This window comes from Cydia strobilella, chromosome 3 (assembly GCF_947568885.1).
Source record: "Cydia strobilella chromosome 3, ilCydStro3.1, whole genome shotgun sequence".
NCBI lineage: Eukaryota > Metazoa > Arthropoda > Insecta > Lepidoptera > Tortricidae > Cydia > Cydia strobilella.
In genome coordinates, this window is record NC_086043.1 from 9,097,060 (window position 1) to 9,114,845 (window position 17,786).

The 17,786-nt window shown below is 38.7% G+C and overlaps 2 protein-coding genes across 3 annotated transcripts in view; one reads left to right on the forward strand and one right to left on the reverse strand.

Moving 5' to 3' along the window:
- The first annotated feature begins 312 nt into the window (after window positions 1–312).
- Window positions 313–2,487, forward strand: LOC134755737 (uncharacterized). The gene is made up of 4 exons (XM_063692284.1): window positions 313–438; window positions 511–1,080; window positions 1,266–1,439; window positions 1,979–2,487. The coding sequence occupies exons 1-4, from the start codon at window positions 322–324 to the stop codon at window positions 2,132–2,134; spliced, it is 1,017 nt and encodes a 338-aa protein (XP_063548354.1). The 5' UTR covers window positions 313–321; the 3' UTR covers window positions 2,135–2,487.
- Window positions 2,488–4,099: 1,612 nt separating this feature from the next.
- LOC134755738 (cuticlin-4) overlaps window positions 4,100–17,786 on the reverse strand; it is a 53,754-nt gene continuing 40,067 nt past the window's right edge. For both annotated transcript variants that reach the window (XM_063692286.1, XM_063692285.1), the window contains exons 3-4: window positions 15,651–15,724; window positions 4,100–6,140 (exon numbers count right to left, since the gene is read on the reverse strand). In XM_063692286.1, the coding sequence (XP_063548356.1) occupies window positions 4,434–6,140; window positions 15,651–15,698 (1,755 nt within the window). In that variant the 5' untranslated portion in view covers window positions 15,699–15,724 and the 3' untranslated portion in view covers window positions 4,100–4,433. The remainder of the gene's footprint in view (window positions 6,141–15,650; window positions 15,725–17,786) is intronic.

Here is a 17,786-nt window from a genome sequence, read left to right on the forward strand (position 1 = left end):
TTACGTGCAAAGTTTCATTACAATCCAACACGCAGCGATTGATTATTTTTAATCGCTGCCAACACGTATAATTAAACAGTGAATTCACTGGTACTATTTTTATGGACATATTATTAAAAAAAAAATGTTGTGCTATGTGCATGTATGATAATTACTTATACATAAACAATACAAATCCTCTTTATTGCACAACCTCAGAATACATGGAAACACACATAATACATGAAGACAGAGGTAAACGACAGGCGGCCTTATCCCTAAAGAGCGATCTCTTCCAGACAACCTTTAGGTAGTCGATAAACAGTTGCATATAATTTATAGATGCTGGAGGATATGAAGATGCGACCACCTGGCCGGAGGGTGCTTATGCCTTCGCGTTCACCATCATTGTCTAGTATTACATTCTATCCACAAAATGTCCCGAACAATGAAAAAAAGGTATCGATAGTATAAACAGGAAGTCAAATGATGGATGTTTAACCATGATTATTGCTAACTGATTTTTTTTAGAATGCGAGCAGCAATCGAAAAAAAAGAAAAAGTGCGAGAACACATAGAACGACGCAGATCCTCTCATCATCAAAGCGTATGGAGCGCCCGTGTTGCACCGCCTGCGCCTTAGCTAAGGCCCAAACTGCCCCCATCCCTCAACTTTCTGTGGCTAAATTTACTCCATCGAAACCTCCTTCTAACAACAAGACTGCTAATTTTCCACGCTGGCCGGCGCCCGAACCTAAATTTCCACATAAATTTCCCACACGAGATTGTGCTGTTTTCACCGACTTGCCCTTCTATACCACAAGCATCTCGCCAGTCTGCGACGTACCACCGTCTCTGGTTGCTGAAAATTCCTCTTCTCAATTGAAATTCCCTAGCAGAAATTCGACATATGACTATGCTAGTACTGCGATATCTCCGTCACGTTTAAGGAAAAAGTTTCCTTTATCGCCTCATGGTGCTCGTTTATTATCATCTCCGCTCCACGCTAAATGTCTCGCGCCCCCGGAACATCCTATTGCATCACAACGAGAAAGTCTACCTGTCTCAAGAACTTTATCACCGGCACCTTCTACTGATGAGGTGTGTATACTTCATGTAATGATTACCGTTTATTATAGGACTATTTGAGTGACCGGTCGTTAGTGGTTATGACGATTTTTCTCATAAATTTACTCAAAATTATGGTAGCCACGTCATAAGTCATAACCTGCCTTTCTGCAGAGTCAAATAGGTTCACCTATTGATTCGGATTTATTTTTCCACAGACGTGGTTCCTTCGAGTTTTTAAGGAATACACGAGATCCGAAAATCAAACAAAATCACCAATAAAGGAGCCTACACTGCCGTTATATCATGATACAAACTCCAGCAGGCGTACCATCCCCATTCATAATGAAAACAAATTGCTATTGGAAGATAAAAGGTCGTTATTCTCTAAGGTAAGCATTATTTACTTTATCATAATTAGCATATGACTATATTTTTTACTTTTACTATATTGGGTAGGTACAGTCGACGTCACGAGGGGGTCACCTTACACTTTTGTACCTTAAGAGTCCCCGGCAAGCTCGGTTCTCCATACAAACATAGTTACGCTCTCATTTTAAAACGACTAGCTAGATTGCTCTGAAACTTTGTATTTACAATGGGATAAGGTATATCTAGATCTGTAATTCGTTTATCTACCATATTCAGATACCATAGTAAAAAAATACAGTAAATTTACTACTACTTAAGTAGTACTAATTACAGACCTAGATATAATTTAAATAGGTTTTCTCTTTGGGTTTGAAAATCTGATTCGCGAATTTCAGTATCTACACCAATTCTTGGAACCAGGTTTCCAAGGACCCCTTGCTCCTTTATTAAGCCGTGTGGACGTGAAAATGTATTGTAGATAGATACGTTCGATTCATTCGGTAACAGCGTAGTCAACGTTTTATAGAAATTGATTAAAGGTTTTCGCTATTTGTTCCAGGAATTAGTAGATTTAATAGGAAATAAGAATGACGAGAGGTTGAGAGTTCTGTATGAGAATCCATGCCGACAGGAGTCGCAACCATCAGTAATGTGTTTGGCGGGGTCTCGGAAAAAAAGAATAAAATCCACACCTAAGAAAATGCCGTGGAAGTAAGGTTCGTGTCTTAGGGTGGCTGTAATAATTACTAATTAAGCAAGTTTGTCTATCTGTAACGTTACATTGTGTCCAAACTAATCAGTTTTATTATTGGTGTCCGTAAATTAGACGCAGTTTAATTTGTACGCCAATTCTCCACAAGTTGTGTTCGTATAGGTCCATAAAGTCGTACCTACCTATTCGTACTTATACGAGTACCTAAAGGTGCGCAACAGAATCACGTTTGTTTAAAAGATAAATATAAATCGGGAAGGTGCGTATAGTATTTATATTCATTTTTATTTTGTTGTTAAGTATTCTAAAATATTATTAATAATGCATGTAAAATATGTAATAAATTAAATAATCTACTCCCCGTATTTCATTAAATTCTGAAATTAAATTTTCACATAATTGTATTAAATTTAATTTCAGAAGACCATGATCTTCACATAATTGTATTAGATCATGGTCTTCTGAGCGGCGTCGACGCGAACTATATTTAAACTAAAACGTGAGAACTCCATTATTGTATTTCTTTTTGTGATACTTATTTAACACAATGTATCTATTCCTTTTCTCACACTTTTACGCCATTACATCCACGCACGTTTTCAGATACGTTACCTTATACTTATAGTTGGCACGGACATCCTGCATCACAAATATTAAACCATTGAGCTGTTTTGTTGGTTATTTACATGAGATCAAGGATACGATCAGATGATCGATGACACTGTGCGGCTATCATGGCTACCTGTCAAGTCGTAGGTCGCGTAATTTAATATACCCCGTCTATTTTGCATATTAAGTACTAATTAGAAAGAAGTGAGAAGTCTAAATCTCGCGCAACTTGATTCTAGCGGTGACTAGTACTAGAGGGCGAACCAAGGAAAAAAGTGATACGAATAATGATGTACCGTCGAATACTTTGCAAAAATGCGAATTTTTCGTGTGGTAAAATTTCGGAAACTTCTCATATTTTTGTATGGGAATCAAAATCGATTTACAAGATGAAACTTTTTCTTTCCTTTGTTTTCTGTAAAATATTCCTGAAATTTTCAACTTTTTCCGCAACTTGCACATCTGCCAACACGATACTTACAGAATCTCTTAATTTTTGGCACATTATTATAGATAGCCCTTGTCGAATTCTATTTTTTGGTACTATCCGCATCGTCGTACTCTTCGTAGCCCTTCTGGTTACGAAGAAAATATTTTAAATTAAAATTTCCTTTCTCCGAAAACTTGAAAATTCTATAATTTTCATATTTTTGTTTTCCCTGTTTTTTCCAAAAAAAAACTACCTTTGAAAGTTTAAATTGCAGTATCCACTTTTCCATATTATAAAAAAATATTTTTATCTTTAAGTTAGCAAATATTTTCAAAAATATGTAATTTTTTCGCATTTTTTAGATTTCCTCCGAATAATTTTATTATAACCGTCGGATTTCTTTTTGTAGTTTTCTTTCTGTAGTTCTCTAGGTTTCTTTAAATATACTAATATAATTTTTATTCATATTTTTAGCGGGTCAGGTCAGATCAGATCTTGCGTATATTCCCATTTTATGTTCTGATTTTATTTTTTTTCTCTTTCGGAGCGATTATTTCCGAAAATATTTACTTTTTAATCAAAAAGTGGTTCTTGTTGACTTCTATTACTTGAAAGTGAGACTTTGAAAGACCTACCAACCCAACAACACTTGCATCAGTTGCATCATAGGGTTAGGGCAAAAAAAAACCGCACTTTACGGTTAGGAGAGACCCTAAAGATTTTCTAGTTTTTGTTGGCGTCAATGATTTAATATAGCCTAATATAGCTAAACCGTGGACGGAAAGACAGGCAGACTGAAATAGCGAAACTATATGGGTAGTCTATAGGTAAACGCTCGTTTGCCGAAATGACAGTATACGCGCGTAAATTTACGCTAGTCTGAAACCGCCCTTAGGGTACAATGAACGTTTAGTAAAATGTAAAACACATTTAAACTTTCCACACGACACTTTAATTGGTATACAACTTAAGGACTATTTTCCTTACTTACGACTCTTTACAAAATTACAACAGACGTATCGACTATAGGTATAAGGCAGTACAGAATGCGTTTCACACGAATAAAATAATTTACAAAACAGTCGAACAAAGACATCACGCTCATTAAATAACTAAATAAATAAGTCACACGTCACCGGGCTTCGATCGCGACCGCGACAGCCGCGGCGCCGTCCGGCCGGGGCCGAAGCACACACGCTCTTTGGATCCGAGAAGAGTTTATGGAACGTCTTCGCGTCACACACACACCGACACACTGACCAGCTAGTTGGCGTGCTTCACGTAATCCGTCTCGTAGTACGCGGCGGCGCCGTGCGCGCCCTTCCGATCCAGCGCACGCACGCGCACGAACAGGAAGGCGGCCACCAGCGACGCCACCACCAGCACCAGCAGCAGCATCACCAGCCCCGCCACAAACGACGGAACCGACATGCAGATAGTCTCCGGATCACTCGCGGGAGATTGAATAACTACTGTTTCGTTACCCGCTGCGTTATTTAATGCGAAATTAACGTCACCCGGTGCTACAACCTGAATTGTACGACTAGTGTTTACATCTGTCATTTCTTGAGCGTCACGCTTGTAAATGCGTGTATGCGTTGATGTTTCTCTCCGCCGTCTCGCACCCACCAATCTTTCTGGCAAATCTTCTACTGATCGTGGTCGTCCTCCTAGTGTTGCGAGATTACCATGAGCCTCGTCTTTCCTCTTGACTGTGTTGTATACGCCGCGACGTCCCGGTGGTGGTGGGGGTGGTAGATTCACTTCGTCCTCATCTCGCGACGGTGCAGGGGAAGATGGGCTAGGGGCATTAGGTGTAGAAGAGACTTGTGCCTGAGGGGGTGGAACAGCATCGTCACGTTTTTCTGAGAAGGAGCCGGTTGCGTCTGCGGGGTGTCGTGGGTCGGGGAACGCCGGAGGTACTCCGTACTCGCCGTGCGGCGACGGTGGTGGAGGTCCATATTCAGCATGAGGCGAGTTTGGCGCTCCGTATTCCCCAGCGCTGAGAGAGTTGCCACCTAGTAGTGGTACACCGTAATCAGCTCCAAGACCACCACATTTAGGTTCAGGGCAGTTGTACCTGCATACCTGGATGACACACTGGAAGTGTACGTTCATTGAATCTGGGAATTTAAATGCTTGGAAGTATGCGAAGGATACGACTGATGCTGACGGTCCAAAGTTCTTTATTTTTTGGAATTTGCTCATTATTTTAGGTCTTACTACGCAGCCGTATTGATCTACAAGTTGTATAGGTGCTCGCTTGCCGTCGTGCGCGACACAGTTTCGTACAAGCATGTCGAATTTGTTTTCGTCGTCTTTTATTGCCAGCACCATTGTCATGGTTTGTCCTATTTTCACTATACCTGACACCTCGGAAGCCCAGGGTCCTTTGCCGACTTGTATCTGCATCCAGCACTGCAGGTTGTCGCCAAGAAAGTTCGCCGTGACTGCGTGCAACATATCCACTTGGAATGGTCTGAATGTGACTGCTTTTTCATAGAAGTCATACCAGGTGCATCGTAATTTTCTTGCCTGATCCCAAACTTCTTGGACGTAAGGATCGTACTGGACAATGATCGTATTTTCAACGTAGGATCCGCTCGGAGTCGGACTTCCGTAAGTAGCAACATTGTGGTTTCCAGAGCTAGACATGCCACAGCTGTTCAAGAAGATTTCAAACGTGGCACTGAGGTGTCCTGTGCCAGGTTTCAGATGCATACAACTAGGGTCGCTATAAAAACCTTTAGAGAAGATCATCCCGTAGAATGGACGATCGAACTCAATATTAACTCGCATATGAGTTTTTTCGCACTGCACTTGCAAATGTTTGATCTTTGGACTATCCGGCGTCGCTAAGGGCCACGGGTCGTCGGAGTGTGACTGGGATAGAGGCGGGCCATAGCCGCCGCCCGCGCGGTGCTCTAGCGGCAACGAAGCAGAGTCCACCGCTGTTTCGCATCTTGCATCCTGAAATTAAGAGAAATTGAAAGGGTTAAATTTACATTTCTAAAAGAATACTTATATAAAATAAATTAGTAGTTTTATATGGTTTGATTGTGGTAAATGCATTGGCAGAGCACATTCCGCGGGCGCGTTGTCGTCGCACTCTAGTTGCGCCACGCGACGCGTGCGCGGGCGCTCGTCCCGCGAACGACGGCGTTCTTTCCGACTTTCTACACTGATGGATAGCTCGCGGGACCAATTATAATATTAATCAAAGCAATCATACTACTTAGATGAGTTCCGAAGATGCTTTCACGATATTTGCCGTATTGTTCCACGTTTGAGCTCTTGTTTGCAGCTGCAAGTAAATAACAGCTGAGGCTGTAGGTTTCGAGTAGGTTTTCTATGTGGAGAAAACAAGCTCTAGGTTGCAGTAAGCGTTTTAAGGCCTTAATTCCAGTATGTGGAAGTGAAGATGTATATGGGGCGAGAGCCGGGTGCTGGCTTGACCGGCGCACAAGAATAGCTACCAGCGCTGGCGGCGGCTGGGCGCGGGCGATGCGTACGCTCGCGTTTTCTAAACCGGTTAGAAATTGCCTACTGATCGAGATTGTCAGTTGCGGAAGAAAACACCGGACCTATAAAACATGCACAGCTCTTTAACAACTAGAGCTTTCTTTGACAGCCCTCTACTCTACGTACAGGCTCATAATATTAAAGGGCTTTCACTTCCAATCGAGGGTTGTCAGATATTTAATGCCCGTGCTGTGTGACTATCACAAGCGAAGTATCACTTAAATGGATCATTAACTAGTAGGTACCTAAGTGCTTATTATTATTTTTTATTATTTTTTATTAAGGTTTGCCAACAGGTGTAATACAGATACAAATGGACTTAAGTAATGAACACAAAAATCATACCAGAGTATTCACCCAATTATAGGCAAACACAACTTGCTAAAATTACACGCTTACATTTCGTACTTATGTTAAAATTCTTAACCTGTGATGCAATTAACACTCGTAATCACGCTATCAATTATCTATCAAAATGTTGTATTAAGTATAAAAGGATCAACAAGTGCATGTTGATAAACAATGGATGGCCGGTTACTTTTAAAGTAACACTTAGGCTGAAGTTCTAACTGTAAAGCATTATTGAGAACGACATAAAATGTTATTGAATTTCTTAATGGTAGTAAATCCGCGTCATTTATTTTATATTAGTCTTCCATTTTTTTTAGCAAATCATGATTGTATACCGGGTGTTTCCTGTAACAAGAGCATTAAATTAAGCTGTAGGCTGTACTCCTCAAACTGACCAACATTTCATAATTAAAAAATTTCATAATTTAAAAAAGTTGCTGAACAAATGTTGGTCAGTTTAAGGCGTACATCCTCCAGTTTAATTTATTGCTCCTGTTACAGGAAACACCTTGTATAAGTAATCGTTTGCTTTGCCAAAATATCTCTTATGCGTTTAATCTGAACAATTATTAATCTTTGATTAACCCGTGTAGCATGAGAGTAGTTATCATGTTAATCGCAATAGATGGGAGTAATTAGTGGGCTCGCGCGCGACAGGTGCGCGCGCGGCTACTCGGCGAGCTGCGCCGCCGCCGCGCAGGTGAAAGTACGAGATTCGCCGCAAGCCGCATCCGCTTCCCCCAAACATGAACTTCATTTGGCAAACAGCGGCTGGTATTTATATGATTCAACCTGTAGATATCAGGGTTTGGCTCATTATTTGTGGGAAGCGGTTTTTTTATGTAGGTTCACGTTATACTTAATGTATAACCGCATTAAATGCTTTCAGTATTAGCCACACTAATATACCAGTCTAACTGTTTATACAGTTTTGTGGGACTATTGTACTCGTACAGTCAGATATGCCAAATGATTATTGCCTATTGAAGCAAAAATCTTTATTTTTATTTGTCGCACCATTTCTACTATTTAAAGGTTATTTTTATATTGTCACTGCTTATTATTAGTTACATGTGAATTCTAGAAGTGTTATAAGTGTTATCAGATAAAAGATTATGTCGTACAACATTTAATACATTGAAGTCATTCAACAACAGCATACAGCAATATTCTGACGATAAATATGTGTACGTAGCGAAGAAAGTTGCTCAAACAAACGAGATTTTCTCAAAATCATAGGACCGGATTTTGTTTGTGTTCACAGCCGTTTGCGAGTCCTAACAGGGTCGATGCCATAACAGTTGAATACCAACATAACTTCGCGCATTTTTGCTTGACACTGATAATTATAATGAATCGATACTTACATCAAATCGAGTGTAACGGAGTTGACATCGATCTTTCTTTAATATTTCGTTTATGAACCGTTAAAAAACCTAATAATCCGAAAAAAGGCGCTTGAATCGTAACGAAAAAAATACTAAATTTTCCAGATTTTTCTATTTATTATTACTACTAATATATTGGGTACACTACATAATTCCGAAAAATGTTATGCCGAATTTTATAATTCCGATTTTTAAATGCCGACCTATCAAAATTACGACTGTCGTAATTACGAATGATGAAAATCACGAAGATTTATATTTCCGAAAAGCCGGAAAGCCGAATTTTGTAATTTCCGAACCACATAATTCCGATTATAACAATTCCGATGGTGACAAACACCGAATTTAACAATCACGATTTTTGAAATCACGAATTCCGAATTGCCATTATTCCGAAATTTAAAATTCCAAACCACATAATTCCGATTATAACAATTCCGACAGTGAAAAACGCCGATTTTTTTCCGAATTGACGTTATTCCTATTTTAAATATCCCAATTTTTAAATTTTCGAATAACGATATCCCGAATTTATTGTTAAATACATGAAGGTACTTACGTCGTTAAAGTAAGCAGAAACGCCTTTTAACATTTCCTATTTTACATAATATAATAGATGGACACTCACAAATACCATTTTTCTACACAATTATGCGCTTTAAACATTAGTAATAAGGTAGCCTTCAAATCCATATCATTTTGTCACACCCATTTTCTGTAAGCAGGTCCCTTCTGTGGGGGGTTGCAGTTCTAACCTAACCTAAACCTACTTCTCTAAAAATAATTCTTTTCAGTGGGGGTCGCCGTTCTAACCTAACCTAACCCACTTTTTCTGGCGACAGTTCGTTTTCTTGAGGGTCGCAGTTCTAATCTAATGCACTTTTCTAGCAACAATTCGTTATATTGAGGATCGTAGTTCTAACCTGACCTAACCCACTTTTCTGGCAACAGTTCGTTTTCTTGGGGGTCGCAGTTCTAACCTAACCTAACCCACTTCTGGCAACAGTTCGTTTACTCGGAGGTCGCAGTTCCAACCTAACGTAAAACGTAACCCACTTTTCTGGCAACAGTTCGTTATCTTGAGGGTCGCAGTTCTGCCGAATTTATTTATGCCGAATTTTTATGCCAAAAATATTTTATGCCGAATTTTAGAATGCCGAATTCGGCACGACAGACACCCGTAATAATTACTAAAACGTGAGTCTTCATTTGAATATCACGAATTTCATTTTTCCGACCTTACAAAAGACCGAATTTCTGAATACCGAATTACTAAAACGAAACGTGTCTTCATTTGAATATCACGAATTTAATTTTTCCGTCGTTAAAAAAGACCGAATTTCTGAATTCCGAATTATTTTATTTCCGATCGGGCAATGGTTTTTCGGAATTTAAGAATTCGGAAAAACATTTTTTCGGATAAATGTTAAATCGGAACTTTAAGCTTTCGGTCAAATGACAATCGGATTTTAAATTTTCGGAAATAGCACATTCGTGGTTTTCTTCCATCGTGTTTTTAAAAATCGTAATTTTGATATTTCGGACTTATAAAAAATCGGGATTGTGAAAATCGTGCTTATAAAATTCGGGAAAACATATTTCGGAATATTTGGGTGTTCCCTAATATATTGTATACGGGTGGCAGGGTTGAAAACATGAAAACGACACCGTAAATAAATACCTCTAAAATGTCCTTCGCCTGTGTCCGCGAGACTTGAAGTATCTGATTGTAAAGTATAATTGGCTAAGGTCGCTTTTAAGCCACATGTATGTACCTTAATTACCTACCCCGTGCTCTTAACTACCAGCTGAGAAACGTCAAACTACCTCTCTAAATTTTAGCCTATGGCCCATTTTTTTTTTTTTTTTTTATGATGAATAGGCAGGAACCATTTACACGAACTAAAAGTTCTGTATGATCCATTTCTAGATGTAATGCTCGCTATTTTTTAATAGTTCTCACACTTCCCACTGCTCGTCGACCCGCATGGCTAACATTGTTCGCGTAATACACCTAATTTCTCGAGCAGAGGACGTGGGAAGTGTGCTTCAGGTGCGTACGACACTATGAGATGCGATGGCATGAGGCATGCTGATTCTGTTAAATATCCGCATTGCACTTAGTTTATGCGCGTGATGGTGCGTTCGGATTGGTATTTTATTGTGACACACAAATGCACAGACATGTAAGAAAAATTTGAGAACGATTTGAATCGGAATATTCAAAACCATACTTGTAAATTGTAATAGGTAGTGGTAAAAATGTACTGAGCAATTTACAGGTTTAAGGTGCAGTAAGGTTCAATCAGCAGAGATTTTGAAAAATTGTAGCGCTTTATTAGATCACAATACGGTTGCCAAATTTTAATTCGTAATCTTGATGATTTTTTCTAGTGACTTCATTGATTAGAATCCTGATTATTTGACTTGTGCTCTATAGAATAAAATCACGAATATAGGTTTATGCACCTTCTAAAATTTTGTAACAATTTATGCACAAAAGCTAAAAATTTGTTTCTAAAAATGAGCAGCTTTATTTTTGATCGAACTCATCGATTACATTTTTTTGTTAACCCTAACAAAAAATTTTCATTCAGAAACATGAAATTCGCGATCCCGGGCGTGCACAGCCATCTCGCTCACGCTTACACTCAGTGAGAGTGAGAGAAAAACCTGAACCCACGGGGCCTTAAAGAGGCACAAAGTATCTTTACTCGAAGCATACGAGTAAATATAGGTTTTAGAATCCCGTATATTACAAATTCCACATAGATTAAGATTAGTCTAAATAAATATTAATAAATCCGTACATTATTGCCGAATATACTCTCATCCTTCATCATAAAATAAAATTGATTCGTAAGTTGCAAACACACACATGTACAATAAACTGAAGAGATAACTAACCCCCCTGCATGGAAACTTGTTTGCAGGGGGAGTCAGTTATCTCTGCAGCTTGCTGTACAGTCACCACACGGGATTGTTATGCCATTTAGGGTTTTTGCTAAATTGGAATTGCTATATCGTAAGTATTGAACAGCCAATTTAGCTGGGACCCTAAATGGCGCAACAGTCGCGGAGCGAGCGTGAAGGTGCATAACATGGACATGACAGTCGTGTATGTGAAAGTTTAACTTTTTAAATAAAACCGATAATCAGTGTTAATGTGAAAACTGTTTTGAGATATTCAGTAGGCACAGTCGCCATCACATATATTGGAGCGGCCGAGGTGTTCAAGAATATCTGAACACGCCCTAACGCCTTGATAATAGAGGCGTGTACAGGAGGTGGTGAGCACCTTGGAAGCTCCGATATATCTGATGGCAACTATACTTTATCGTTTAACGATAAACGATTAAACAGACCGCCTCGCGAATGCAATGTACATATTTACTCGCAAAAGGCCTTAGCCTTACGCTGCGAGGCATGGCGCTTTCCGTCTAAATTAAAGCGTTCCTACTCATAAATTATGTACGTGCACCGTAGATAGTAATTAAAATCATAAAATCAAAGCTAAACGAGCGATGTATATTATGAATAAAACGACGAAATATTTTACATGATAATGTATAAGGTGCTTAATTGGTGAGATTGATGCAATGATAGAACGTCTTTCGTTGCCGAAAACTGGTCGTAAAAGTACGCCAGAGTTATCGTGGTAATTGAGATTTGTAACCGCGCATTATCATGCCTGTGCGCATGAACTTGAACCCTCGTAGGGCCGGTCGTGAGCGTGAGTACTTTCCCTGCGGCCCGCGGCGTGAAAGCATTCGTTTGAGAGGTACTACTTGTATTGGGATTTGACGCTGCTTGTAAAGGGGCCCATAACATCGGAAGCTTACGTTTGTGCACGGATTACGTCGTAAACTTCCTTTATTATGACAAAAAAACTTTTAATTTGACATGATACTAATTTAAAACTAAAAAAACTACGAACCAAGATTTGTAATATGATATAATGACTAATGTATCAAAATCAATTTGACATATGAATATCAAACTACCATAGAATCCAGCATCTTTTGTACGGCTAGTAGATGAATCAAAGCACCTAAATAGGATTACTATGTACATGTCCTAAGAATGTGATATTTAGGCTTGGTTATGTATGGTAATTTATTACATCTGTATATACAATTATAAATTTTAACCGACATTTTAATCAGTGTTTCTTCCTCACGCGCTTCCAGCCTTCATACAAAAGACATCAACGCCAATCAGTCACTTGCACAGCAGACATGCTTCACGCTGTGTTACATATTGTTTGTTACAATTAGCTTATAAGCATGATTGATTAAAAGAGAGCTCTATTATCTAGTTATAGTAGGTATATCTCCAATTGTTATGCATTTTAAATGCATGACCAATGTATCATGATCAATTTGACAGATGAATATAAAACAAACTACTGCATAATTCAGCATCTTCTGTACGGCCAGTAGATCAATCAAAGCACCTAATAGGCTATTGTGATATTATGGATTGTTGAAATACACCGACAAACGAAAGTGATCATCCATTTGCACTTTCCATGACAAATTGCTTTCTGTTGCGAAGCTGCAAATATTTTTTTAGTTTATGACTTTATTGTCAATTTTATGTATGTATTTACTTTATTTCAACTTTCAGAAAAAATAAGTGAGCGTAAGATATTAGCGAATTCGAAACGAATAATAGTTATTTATTAACTGAGAAATAATACCATACAAATGAGGAAAAGGTTTTTTCCCAAAATTACAAATTAAATTTAACCGTTTATTTACCTTAGCCATAAACACATTTATAGTTTACTAAGCAATATAAAAACTTCGAATAAAAACTACTGAAAATGAACTTGTTGTCGATAAATAGATGACTGAAGCGAATTACTTGATGACCCGATCACGACGACGGTAAACGTAATAGTTACCTGTTGCTATTACGATCGGCTAACGACATCACCGACTTACCAACCCGTACTATAATGGACTGCAATCAAAAATGAAATCGCCCGCACGACGGGTTACGTCATTTACGTACAAAGCCGCGAAACTAGTGAAAGTGATCATTGAAAAATACGTTTTGGCGGTCAACGACTCAATGCGTTTCAGCGAGCGTGTAAAGCGGCCTTATGCAAATACATCGTACTCTACCATTTACTTTTGTCCGCGACCGCGTGTTTTTAAACAATAGCGGTTATCCGGTGCGGTGATTTCTTTTAGAGACGAGTTTCTTTTATGTATTAGTAATAGGGTTTTTCATTGATAAACCCGGGATTTACCAAACTAAATACAATATGTATTATGTACCTTTTTCGGACTTTTTCAAGCACAACTTAGCTGAAATAAAAATGAGTTTATAAATAATTAAGTACCTTGCTAATATTTTTTGTTATTGTAGAATTAAAAGTTTTACCAATTATATTGTGAGGGCAGTTCTAATAAGTCTCCATAGCAGATACCGAATCAGTTCGATCAATTAATTTTAACACCTTTATTCCATCCAGCACTAATAAACTACGGGCTATGCAGTTAGCTACCAATGGTCCGTCGTTTTGTGGATGTGCTAACGGAATCATTAGCCCACTTGTTGAGAACGCGAGCGGAAAAAGCTGAATAATGAAAGCATGCCTAGAGCGTGCCTGGGATATTACACATGCCTAGCGAGTGCAAGCAATTCGTACCACCAATATAAGTTCGCTCTACATCATCCATAGGTCTCGAATACGAATCTCAAGGTTTCCACCCATCGTTGGGTTGTCGGAATACTCGATCTGCGCACACGCCGCGCATAGTGCAACGAGGACCACCAGTGCTAACAGTTATAGGTGTACGATCAGTCAGACACCTTTTTTAAAGTAACGTAAGGAACAGCAATATTTTATAAAAGGTATACAAACTAAATGAACACATCCGAACCGTTGCTCATAATCCACTAACACTAATAACTAATCCACTTTTTAACTGACATGGTTGACTAGAGTGGCTAATAAAAGTTGAACCTGCAAAAACGCGGCAATTTCAAAAAATCTGTAGCAGCATTGCATAATTTTTATACTTTTTATGATTTCTAGAATATGAAAATTATAAAAAGTATAAAAATTCTGCAATCCTTGTAATCAAAGAGAGGCCTGCTATAGATATTTTTAAATTGCCGCGTGTTTGCCGGTTCAACTTTCATTAGGCAGATTCTACTTATTTGTTTTTAACAATTTGCATAATGTTCCTTCGACTTAAGAACTGTTTCGATGGCACAAAATTAAGTTATTATAAGTACAACATACTATCATTATACCTGGCTCCGGTTTTGTTACTATCAAGAACAAAAGGACTGTAGGTATACAGAGAGAGAGACTGCTCCAAGATATCTTATATCTAAACATCGACATTGAGTACAGATTTTTGTGTGACATTATAGGTACATTACCAAAATCATTTTGGTCATAATTTTCTAAATCTAACAGGCGGAGTTTTCCTACAACCATTTTGTTACAAAATCGCAGTCAGGAATGATACCGGCGCTGTTTCATGTGTGAAGAAACGTTAGTGGACGGTTATGTTGCTCTATTATCCCGCGAACATATTGGACTGAACGGTATACGCAGGAGCGTGCTTTGATAGACCGCTTGATGGCCTCTGGACATTGCTCGCTGGGTTTTTTTTACAAAATAATATAATATTTATATAAGTTTGCGCTAAACATGATTTATTGAATGCGGGTCTTCCGTTATCCGTTATTATGGAGATTAACGTGTAGGTTTCTAAAATTGAAAACATCTCTGTCCATTTATACATTACATACATACTTACCTATAGAGATAGAGATATGTTTGGAATTTGGATATATTGGCAAAGTTAAACTTGATTTATACAAATTTGATTTATCTTTACTCTGCATTGATAAAAATATAAATATGTTTAGCAAGAGAAAACTCCACGATATATACCGGTCAATGCGGTCAAATCCGTCTGCGGAGAATTCCGTAAATGAACGTATTTTCATTTTTTTTACCGTAGGCAATAGAGCACACCTACTTTTGACAATCGCTGCTTTGTTGATGAAGATAACAATCGTGAATTATTGTTAAAAAAAGCGCTTATGTACGGAATTTGCCGCAGACGGATTAAAAGTATTTTAACATAACTACTATTATATTATTATTAATGAATATAATAATTATTATTTTTTACAAAAACACTGGGTTACGACTATATTCTAACGAAATAAATGAAACACTAACCTGTAATAGGAGCGTCGCGATAGCGAGCAGTAACCTGGTCCTCTTCATAGTCTCAGTCCAGGGGCGTTCAGCGCCTGCAACCAACGAAACACGTTCAAGAGAAGCACTAGCCTATGGCGCACATGTCGCCGGGGGCGCTAGCGGAGCGCGCGCGCGCTACCATGCCGGCATCGACTGGAGCTCGCCCGCTAGCCCCTCCAGCTCCCACCGCCACCACGAGGGTGGGGTGACCCACTGACCGAGTGCAGCCCGCCGGATGCACTGCCTGCACGTCTCTCTGAGCGGCCGCTCCCGTTGCGGCAGCGGCCTTCACCTTGTGCAAGGTCGCAATTATTTGCATTATAGGTTCACGGGTTGCGTAGGCGAGTTTGTACAATATAATAATAATAGACACTGGACCAATTGCTCACCATATTAATAATTGTAGTTAATTGCTATTATTTTCATTGCCTAATAACGATATTAAATAGATTATGTAGTTTTAATTAAACCAGACACCTCTGTGTTCATTGCATACCTTATCAATTAAAACTGATGAATGAATGCATGAATTAAATAATTTTGAGAGGGTCGTGCTCAATTTACTACTCAACTACGCTTCTAGAAGCGTAGTTGAGTACAACGCTACAATACAACGCTAGCGTTGTATTGAATTCCAACCGATACGTATTAGCATATGTGAGAATAGACGTCCAATTAACCTTTTGACCTCCATTTGTATATACAAAAATGTCACGCATACCTACGCCATCAATGGCATTAAAGGTACTTCGACAGTATACACCATGACCAACAATTATAAGCGTTCTTAGGCATTAAAAAGTGTTATAGTGCCTTTTAACCTTTTCGCCGCCATTGACTTGATATAAAGCCTGTACATTTCGTGCCCCACCCCCACACGCCACGACTTGATAATTATGTTATACCTACAGGTTGTTTACGTGCAATTTGTGGCTTGGCGTTGATGACACTTTATTACTTCATTGAATATTTTCACAGATACGTGCTATAACATTAAATGAATTAATTTAAGATTTATCGCAGATTTACAATTACAACTTAAAGATCTCTCGCTGTTGCAGGTAAGCAATTCGTCTTTGCCTTCACCAGCAGTCAAGTTTTGTAAACTGCCAGCAATCAGGTTTTGGGGAAAGCATTTTCCCATGAGTGCTAGCAGTCCTTGTACAGCGCGACTATAATGTTGTCGCGAAGCGTGCCGATTTCACCCCAGACACTCGATCGCTAGTTAGAAAGTCTCATCTCTTGATATGAGACAACCAACGTGAAAACACATGTTCCTACACGATATGATATTACAACAAGCTACCAATTTTACCACAAATAATCATTTGAACCAGAAGTAATAACGATTCCTATAACCATTAACCATTCGTCAGTAACATGCATGTTTAATGTCTAACTTTCTAGATTGTTTACTAATTGAATAAATATTTAATATGCACGTGCAGTGCAAAAACAAACCGATATCCAAGCCGTAACGGAGACGCGTAAGAAATGTTTGTGCAAAATTATTAGTCATTAGTTAGGCATCCAAATCAAGAGACTCAATACGATGAGGATTGTCTATTGTGTTTTTTGTGGCTCTACCCAGGTGGCTGGAAGTGTAACTAGGCTGTAGCACCAGTTACTGCAAGAAAGCGGGCCCTCGGGCATTTTCTATTTTCTTCTAATCTGCGGCGATATTATAATAATAGACTCGATAGCAGGTGCCGGCGTGCTCAATTAAGCGCTTCGGCAAGAAAGGCGACCAATGTGGGCCAGCGCCCAACCAAAATCATAACCATAAGTAGTACATGATAATAGTATACTCAGATATCTCAGAGTGCGGTCACCGCAACACGCCCTTCTCTGCGGCTTTTGTTGACTACCTGTTTGATGTTTCTTTTATGCATTCTTACAAATTTTCAATATATGTATTTGTATATAGTTACATAGTGAAGGACCGTATCTGATTTTGACATTCATAAGCGCTTACGTATTATTATTTTAATAACGGACTCTGTAATTTTTGTGAGCACCTCTTTTAGTGAAGAAGAAGTATCAACATCCTAATTATGACAGTTCCTTGACTTGTAATTTTTTTTTGTATTTATTCTGAAAATGTTAATTGCTACA

Bases quoted from the DNA above. Each gene is read 5' to 3' on its own strand.
- LOC134755737 (XM_063692284.1), top strand. From the start codon at position 322: ATGCTGGAGGATATGAAGATGCGACCACCTGGCCGGAGGGTGCTTATG. The intron at 439-510 runs GTATCGATAGTA...GATTTTTTTTAG, and splicing joins TCCCGAACAATGAAAAAAAG to AATGCGAGCAGCAATCGAAA. The intron at 1,081-1,265 runs GTGTGTATACTT...ATTTTTCCACAG, and splicing joins CGGCACCTTCTACTGATGAG to ACGTGGTTCCTTCGAGTTTT.